The sequence below is a fragment of the Amaranthus tricolor genome, chromosome 7 (assembly GCF_026212465.1).
Source record: "Amaranthus tricolor cultivar Red isolate AtriRed21 chromosome 7, ASM2621246v1, whole genome shotgun sequence".
Taxonomy (NCBI): Eukaryota; Viridiplantae; Streptophyta; class Magnoliopsida; order Caryophyllales; family Amaranthaceae; genus Amaranthus; species Amaranthus tricolor.
Window position 1 is genome coordinate 30,713,003 of NC_080053.1, and position 9,586 is coordinate 30,722,588.

Here is a 9,586-nt window from a genome sequence, read left to right on the forward strand (position 1 = left end):
AATAAAAAAAAAGAAGAAATAAGCTTGAAAAATGAATAATACTCCTCAATAAAGCTTGTGTAGCAAGTATTTCAAATCGTGAGCAACACATCTTTAAGGTGTGTATAATTAATTTGAAAGAAAGGAAAGGTTAAGATTCAAATTGAACAAAATACAAATACAAAGCATCCTTACTCCAAATAGGGATAACATCCTCCCAAACCTCATCATTGAGACCACAGACGAAAAGCGACCCATCTAGCTAATCTATAAAGCAACTCCATTACATTTACCAAAGGCTCTAACTTAGTAATTCATGCTCTTCAAAAATACTATAGAATTTTTATTTTTCATAAAAAAATATGCATTGTCAAAAAAGTAAAAATTTCAACTTCTAACTTAATTTGAACAAAGGCTTATTCAATTCACCTTAATTTTCTCAATTTACATTTAAGTAAAACTTATTTAACTAAACAAAACTATTTTTTTTTTACTAAAACCTCTTTTGTACTAAAATAGACTTATTTTCATTAAGATGAACTAAATACCACCTAACTAGTTTAACAACTTTTACTTTCTCAAAATGGTTACTATTAGCTTCTTATAAATACATAAAATTAACATTTATTTCTATGATAAAATATATTTTCATATTTACCATGCTAAACATATTGCTTAATATTAGTCAAAATAACCACTTGCTTAATATTTATTGAAATCAATCGTTATAATACGTCTACAGGCCAAACTGATACACAAACGATATAAGCACGTTTTATTCATAATCCGACTCAACACAATGTCGAGTCGTGGTTATGCACGACCGACCATGATTAGGTTTCAGATCGGATTATTAGATCTGGCGAGCATTCCGTTTCTCAATCAATTACTCAATGTTTAAACCGATGCTCTAAGTCACACTCACGAGGCTTACTTGAATATCACTATCATTCATTTCAATTGATTTTTCTTCCAACAATCGAATCATAGTTCTTCATTTCAATTTCTTCTTGCTGAAGTGACCACCCACCAAAATTTTTTCAAATTTTCTGATTCAGATCCCATTTTCCCACCATTATTTCATATTTCTTCCATTCTCAGCAACCTAATTTTTGTGCTTTTTTTTGACATTCAAAGTTTTCACCATTAAAATGGGGTCACAAGGACCCAAATCTGCAAAATCAACAAAACCCACATCTCAATCATCATCAACAACAACAACTAATGCTTCATCTTCACTCTCTTCACACTTAGCAATGGTAGAATTGAAGCAAAAAATTCTTACATCACTCTCCAAGCTTTCAGATAGGGATACTCATCAGATCGCCATTGAAGAGCTTGAAACAATCATTCAAACCCTAAAAAACGATGCTGTTCCAATGCTGTTAAATTCACTTTTTGATTCCTCTTCATCTGACCCAAAACCCGCAGTCAAAAAGGAGTCAATTCGTCTTCTTGCGGTCTTATGTGGGTCGCACCCGGATTCGACGGGTACCCATTTGGTCAAGATAATTGCCCATATTGCTAAGAGGTTGAGAGACCCGGATTCTGGGGTTAGGGAAGCTTGCAAAGAAGCAATTGGGAACTTATCTGGGATTTATATCAAAGGAGGGGAAGGTGAAAATGGTGGGATTGTTTCTTTGTTTGCTAGGCCTTTGTTTGAAGCAATGGGGGAGAATAATAAAGGGGTGCAAATTGGTGCTGCAATGTGTTTAGGGAAAATGGTAGATTGTGCTATTAATCCGCCTCTTTCGTCGTTTCAGAAGCTTTGTCCTAGGGTTTGCAAGTACTTGAATAGCCCTAATTTCTTTGCTAAAGCTGCTCTTTTGCCTGTTGTTGCTAGCTTATCTCAGGTTCGACTTTTGCATTCTTGATCATGTTTTATATGTTTTGTGTTTGGCATGATTCACCATTAACTCAAAATGGGAAAGAAATTAAAAACCATATATTAAAACCCATATGTTGCCTTTTCGATTTGTGATTAGATTTTTGGCAAATCACGTGATTTGTTTTTTTGTTTTTTTTTTAAATTTTTTTTATGTGGACATCGATTTGGAATGATTTATTGGCTCATGTAGTTGATTCCAATTTTTTGGATCAAGGGTTTGGCGTTGTTGTTCTGCGTTTGAGTTTGTGTTGATTGTTGTCAATTTTAGTCAAAGTTCATGGTTAGGGAGACTTTAATTTGAAATGAAGGGAGTGTCAAGTATGAGGAATTCTAGGGCTTTGTTTGGTTAGAAGAAAATTTTGTTTCCATGAAAACCATCTTCAAATTGAAGATTTATTTTTCTTCATTTGTCATTGTGGTCAATGTTCATGTTTTTGAATATTTGTCATTCTGCCATCGAACCTCTCATCTCAGTTGGTGGAAGAACATCATTTTGCCTCTAGTCATCCTTGTTATGTTTTGATTATGATCATGTTTTTGATGTGTTTAATATTTGCAGATGGTTTTCATTTGTGATCAATTTTTATTTTTAGGAAATTGGGTCATTTTTTTTGTTTTTATGTGTGTTTTGTAGGGTTGGGCATTATTTGAGCTTGCTTGGCGTAGTCATATTAGGATTTAGGTAGTCTTTGATTTAAAATGAATGATAATATAGCAAGGATGGGGATTTCTTTGAATGCGTTCTGCTGGATACTTGGATGGTAATTTTTTTTTTGTAGAGTGCACGTCTCAATTTGTTTTCCTTTGTTTTATTGAGTTAAACAAATGCAAATATGCACTCTCTCAAACATAGGAACCCGAATTCGCACTTCAATGGTCCATCTAACTCCACAAGTTCCAAGTTCCAACATTTGACCAAAGATAACCCCCTAAATTGAAAACTTTCGTAGCTTGTGGTAGCATAATACGTTGAAGATGAAGAACAATCAAGATTAAGAATGATCTAATTACAACCCAATCTTTGATTGATGGTATCTTATAATGTAACTTTTACTTGGCTATGATAATGAACAAAGTGGAGAAGACATAGAATGAGGCTGTGGACTTAAAACTGAAAAAGAAGGTGACACTGGGAGAATCATCTGGTCATGTACCAAACTGTTTGCTTGCGCTAAGACAATTGTTGACAAGGGGGAATCTTAACCCGATCATTTGATAAAAAATCTAATTAATATCTTGTAACATATAACATGAATGAATGTTGAGTTGATTCAACTTATATGAGAGGTGAATGTTCAGTTGACCTTATAATAGAACCATGGATTCACCCCGCTTGCAGATATTGTTTGTCGTTTAAAGAGGGACATAAAATGAGGTCTCTTGGTCATCGAAGGACAATATTTCCCACACAGGTTTTTCGTTTGACTCCTCTCTGAACCAAACAATAGAAACTCAGGAGAGGTGTTTGCCCTGAAAATACTTTCCCTACAAACAAGAGAGCCTCAAAGTGCAATTGTTTCAACACTATATGTAAAGGGTAACAATAAACAGAAAAATAAAAACAGAACATGAAGAATGAGTAACTATAATATTGGTTTGTATTTTAGTTGCTCCAGTTGTTTAGGAAGAACACAAAGGCTTTTGAATATTGATGTGGTTGTGATTCTTAATTTTCTAGGAGGAATGTAAATGATTGGATCGTCTGAGAAATGGGAGGATGATGAATATATGTAAATCAATACATGATATATAAAATATGAACCAAACTTTTGCTATATACTCCCTCTTATTCTTCTAATTAGTCTCATTTAACTTTTCACCAATTTTTAGGTGGGTACACTTAGAAAGGAAACATAAAGGGTAATAAGTAAATTGTTAATGTTTTTCATTAGATTAATTGTAATAAGGACATGTGAGTAAGGGTAATAAGGTAAAAATACATACTATAAATAGAAATGGGACTAATAGGGTGATTTAACCCTATTTGGAAATGAGACTAATAGGGAGAATAGGAGGGAGTATTATATTGGCTTGGATGGATTTATATTTGAATCTGCAGTGTTTTGGTTGCTATCTAATTGCATCTTTGTTTGCAAACTTTAATGCAGGTAGGGGCTATTACACCACAAAACTTGGATCCTTTATTGCAAAACATTCTTGAGTGCCTTGCTAGCACAGATTGGGCAACTCGCAAAGCTGCTGCTGAGGCATTGACTGCTCTTGCTTTGTATTCAAGTGACTTGGTTAAAGATGGAGCAACCTCTACCTTGACTGCTTTAGAGGCTTCTCGCTTTGACAAGGTAGCTTTATGCAACATTGGAATTCAGAATAGATTTTGCATAATTATTTTTGTTTGTCTAATTGTAATGCTTCATCCACATATTGTTGGAATTAAGGCTTTTGCATTGTTGCTCTAATTTTAGTGCTTAATCCCGCGTCATTTTTGAGTCTTAAGTGTCTAACACTAGACATTGTGGTCTGTGGCATCTCATTCTTCCTAATTATAGGGATGCAAAACTTACGCGTTATATAGGTTGTTTATGTTCTTGCTTCTTGTCTATATCTATAAGTTGTCCTATAGTTTTTAACTCTTTCAAACCCATGACTTCCCTTCAGTTTTTCATCACGTGCCCTATTGTGGGATCACTTGTGCCATAACAAGAACTACTTTAGAATAGAATACCTCTATTCTAGATTTTTGCATGGGCACATGAGAAGACACACGACACAGCAATGAAAATATTATGATTTTGGAATAGCCATTGAAGTGCCGCATAGCTAGTCTTGGAACTTTCTGAGTAAAACCAACTCTTGATGTGCCACTTGTTTGATTTGCTGATATTTTCATGTAAGTACTTACTACAATATATATTTCTATAATCTTGTGAGGCTCGCAAATGGATCATAGTCGCGCCTAGTTTAAACTTGTTTGTGCTAAGCTTGATAAGAGAATATGCTGTTCAAACATGCCTTGAGCATCATTGGACTAGATTCGAACTTTGTTTTTTAAGACTTTAAGTTGTTTGAGCTATACGTGGGATGTTTTCAAATGTCACACTTAGCCTCAATTATTATTTTATTAAAATAATTCATATTTTTGGTCCAATTTGAGGCATGTAAATGTCTTACCCATGCACGGTTGCACACATGTCAAGGATCCAATAGGACCAATACTTCTATTTAAGGTAAAATGAAGAATCCAAGTAACATAATATATCGTGGGTGTCTAATCCTGACAATGAGAATGGAATCCTATTCATGGACTTTTGTCTACCCTTGCCATTAAAATAAGCTTCAAATTTTTCTCAAGTTAGCATGTCATAGGCGTTAATTTTTGCTTTTTATTCTTGTCGCATATGAATATTAACATAGCATGATAATAAAATCCGGGATCTTGTTTTGGGGAAGAGAGGTTGTTCCAAAATGGGTCTGTGTGGCGTGTGCATATCATTATGATACACATTGCCGATAGTTTTCATAGGATGTTTGGATAATGTCGTCATGTTCTCTAAAATAGAAAATTGTGCAGGTGGTATTTTTAATTTATTCTTAGTTTTTTTTATAAATTAAGCTTTTTGGAGAAAATAATGGCACATTATTGATAAATCTTAAATCTTAGTTCTTTTTATGGTAGCATGCCTAAGTGTCCAAACTCCAAACTCTTTGCTGTCTATTTTATTTACTGCTAACTCCAACAAGAATAAAGATCTAAATCTACCAGATCTTTTATCTTCAAGCAACACCCGCTTATTGTCAAATATTCTATTGACTGATCCCTTAATGGTCATGAGCGAGTTTCAGAAACTCTTGTTAGAGCTCTTGATTATGTTCATTCCTTGCAGAGTTGCAGTAAATTGTATCGTACTTTTTGCAATGGTGAGTTGGTATCAATGTACATTTGTTAATTAAAATATTTTGATGGTTATTAGGTTTCCTTGTAATAGTAAGAGCCATACATTGTTGAAAAAGAATGTTGTCCAAGTACGTTATAATGTTTTTTGGTAAAGCCTTTACTAGTCTATTCTTTGGCTTTTGCTTTTGCTTAGGTGTACTTTTTTTGCTGCTGAATTCATATTTTATAGTTTTGAATGGTTCTATGTATGTGTCAACTGCATTGTCTAAGTCCCCTTGATGAACACTGATGGGTATTTTTGTAATTCTATAGATCTTTTGATGCTACATTTGTCTTAACTTATCACCTTCTCTTATTATATTAGATAAAGCCTGTGAGAGAGAGCATGACGGAGGCACTACAGCATTGGAAAAAGCTTTTAGGAAATGCTGGAGATGTTGCCATGGATGAAAAGATAGCTACACATCACGGTGAGAATGCTCTTAACTCCAAAGTGCTAACATGCTCTTCATTGTAGACATTTGTTTGCTAATTACTTTCATTCCTGTGACTATGCTTCAGGGGCTGAAAATGACTCGCCAGATAAGGATAAGTCGAAATCTTCAAAGTCTGATCAGAAGAAAGATGAAGTATCGTCAAGGGATTTGTCAAATAGTGCTGCTTTATCTGATTCTGTTGGGAAAACTAAGAATGGGAACTTTTCAGATAAAGCTGTTGGAATTCTGAAGAAAAAGTTGCCTGCTTTCTCTGATAAGAACTTGAATGCAGAATTTTTTCAGAAGCTTGAAAAGAGAGGTACAGATGAGTTACCTGTAGAAGTTGTTGTCCCACGTAAATGTGTTAATTCCTCAAATACTATTAGTGGGGAGACAGAGATAGACAGTGTTGAAAACAAAGACAACAAAGATAAATCGTCTCCCAACATACTCTCCAGACAAAGAGATACTGATGGTTATATGCAAGCTAAGTGTGCTGATGATGGGGTACCAGAAACATCTGGTGTTAATGATAGGGTTGCGAATATATCTAAAGTCGATGGTCAAAATGATGGATCTCTCATGAACAGCAAAGGAAATTGGCTAGCTATTCAGAGACAGTTGCTGCAATTAGAGAGACAACAGACTCATTTGATGAATATGCTGCAGGTTTGTTGCATTTAGTTGCATCTTGACTTTATGTTATATACTATCCATTCTTGATGGAGCCAATATTTACGTCATTGGTCTTGGATTATAATGGACTAGAGTACCTTGACACGTTAAATCATATGCACTTATTTATATGAACTTTCTATATAATGTTCTCAAGGGTCAAACAACCTCTTTGTTTCTACAAGGGTAAGGTTGTGTACTTGTGTACATCCGACCCCCTCCCCAAACACTGCTTAAGTGGAAGATGGGAAACCACTCAATGGCATTGGGGTAATGGAATGGAATGTTGTTGGCCTTAGATTTTAGATCTGGATTGTAACAAGAAGGTTATTTATGTACCAGGAGTTCATGGGTGGCTCTCATGACAGCATGGTGACTTTAGAGAGTAGAGTACGGGGTTTAGAGAGAGTAGTTGAAGACATGGCACATGATTTATCCATATCGTCAAGCAGGCGGGTTGGTAATTTTCGAACTGGATATGATGGATCTTCCAATCGTTCTTCCAGGTACAATGCCTACCTTGACTATGGTGGAAGACTTCCATTTGGTGACAGATTTTCTGCTTCTGAAGGAGTGTCGTCAACTATGAGGGGTAGGGCGACACCTTGGAGATCTGATCTTCAAGAACATTGGGATTTTCATTCGTATGGTGCCTCTAAAAATGGGCAACCTGGTATTAGAAGAGATGCGGGAAGCAATTCTATCGATGGCAGATCTCCTAGATCTGAGCATGAAAATGACCAAATTGGTGCTCGTAGAGCCTGGGACAAAGGTACTGGAAATATCAGACTTGGTGAAGGCCCCTCTGCTAGAAGTGTTTGGCAGGCTTCAAAGGATGAGGCTACACTGGCTGCAATTCGTGTGGCTGGGGAAGATGGTGGAACAGCTCGAGGTGCTAGAGTAGCTGTACGGGAACTGGAGGCGATAGGCTGTGACAATACCCAACCAGAACGCGACCCAGTTTGGACTTCCTGGTGCAATGCAATGGATGCTGTTCAAGCCGGTGATATGGATACAGCTTACGCTGAGGTCGTATCAACGGGAGATGAATCTTTGCTTGTGAAGCTCATGGATCGGTCTGGTCCTGTATTTGATCAACTCTCCAATGAGGTTGCAGTTGATGTTTTGAATGCTATCATGCCATTTGTGGTAGACCAGAACTTACTTGATTTATCTTTATCTTGGGTTCAACAGGTATGGTTTTGTTTCTTATTGTACTTTCTTTGGAGTTTTTTTATCGGTCTATTCTTAACAGTTCTGCTTGTTTCTGTGGCTGGAATTATGTAAATCACGCGAAAATCTTCTGTAAATTGAATGATACTAATTGCTTCTTAATCTATTCTAAACAATATGGGGTCTTGGATTATAATGGACTATAATGACATGACACGTTAAATCATATGCACTTCCCAGTCTTAATCATTGATTTATCCAGCATCCGCTTCAATACTCAAACCAATCTTGTTCTGCAGTTGCTAGATTTGGTTGTGGACAATGGGCCTGACGTATTTAGCATCCCTATCGAAGTGAAGGGAGACCTTTTATTTAGTTTGCATGATGCTGCTTCTTCAATAGAGCTACCGAAGGACTGGGAAGGAGCTGCCCCAGATCAACTTATGCTGCAGCTGGCTTCAGCCTGGGACATTGATCTCCAACAGCCTGGTAGCTAGCTGCTTAAATAAGATGGTATTTTTGCATATGGTTAATATCTGCACTTCCTACCTGGTCAGTTGTTAAATTTCATGTTTCAAGTCTAGTGAATATGAGATGGCAACATCCTACACGATTTCACTTAGGAAAAAACTGTCGAGGTGTTCACTTAAGTGGAAAGCTTGTGTCATATCATCACTTGCTATTGCATATGGACCTTATGTAATTTTTCACTTCACCAATATATTTTCTTTTCTTTTGGTTTTCATATTTATTACCTGCACCTATAGTATTGGTTACTGCGGAACTCCAAGAATGGTGTTCACAGTTCAATATTATAAGAAAATTATCCTATAACGAAGTTATATAGGAACTATGCTGCTCTCTTCATCAGATGCTGGAAGAGGTGCTCATTTGCTTTTTATCTTTCCTTACGATTTTGGCTAGATTGTTGCCTTGTTGGTGTCCTTTAGTTTGACATTTCGTTTCTGTTGATATATTTTAAAGAAATAGTATTTGGCTTCAGGGTAATGCAATTATGTTGTAATGGCGTGTTCATTTGGGTCACCGAGTCGATTTTGAGTCACGTATTTCGGGTTGATTCAAAATAGGGTTTTGAGTCCACATTGATTTTTACATAATTTTAAATTCATTTTGAAGCCGGGTCAAGTTGGGTTTGGTTATAATGTCGGGTAATATCGGATCATCGGGTCTGTTTTGAACACCTCTATCACTCTTTGAGTTCTTGTACAATCAATTGGGCGTCGCGATATCATTACCCACTTTGATGGATTAGACTTTTCTGAAAATTCTGTGTAATATAGATGTTTTTATTACTAGAAAGGCGTCAGTGAAATGAAAGGATACCCCTCGTTTTAATTTTATGTTTGAACTTCGAAGTGTAATCTATAGTCATGCTAATTTAAAATAAACCTAGTTGAAGGTTACAAGTTCTTTTCATTGTAGAAAAAGGCATATCTACCATGGGTGCTCTCTAAAAACTGTGTACAATGATGCAACTCAGTTTAACCCCGAGGACAAATAGGATTAGAAAGGCCATTCTAC

General features: G+C 36.0%; 1 protein-coding gene across 1 annotated transcript; it reads left to right on the top strand.

The window, feature by feature from the left end:
* Positions 1-772: 772 nt before the first annotated feature.
* On the top strand, positions 773-9,049 carry LOC130818256 (microtubule-associated protein TORTIFOLIA1). Its single transcript, XM_057684357.1, has 6 exons — positions 773-1,832; positions 3,976-4,167; positions 6,085-6,190; positions 6,282-6,865; positions 7,214-8,065; positions 8,344-9,049. Exons 1-6 carry the CDS (start codon positions 1,131-1,133, stop codon positions 8,539-8,541), a joined length of 2,634 nt encoding a protein of 877 aa, XP_057540340.1. The 5' UTR covers positions 773-1,130; the 3' UTR covers positions 8,542-9,049.
* The last annotated feature ends 537 nt before the right edge of the window (positions 9,050-9,586 follow it).

Coding starts and splice junctions, on each gene's coding strand:
- LOC130818256 (XM_057684357.1), top strand. CDS start 1,131: ATGGGGTCACAAGGACCCAAATCTGCAAAATCAACAAAACCCACATCT. Junction 6,191..6,281: donor AAAGATAGCTACACATCACG/GTGAGAATGCTC, acceptor ACTATGCTTCAG/GGGCTGAAAATGACTCGCCA. Junction 6,866..7,213: donor ATTTGATGAATATGCTGCAG/GTTTGTTGCATT, acceptor TTTATGTACCAG/GAGTTCATGGGTGGCTCTCA.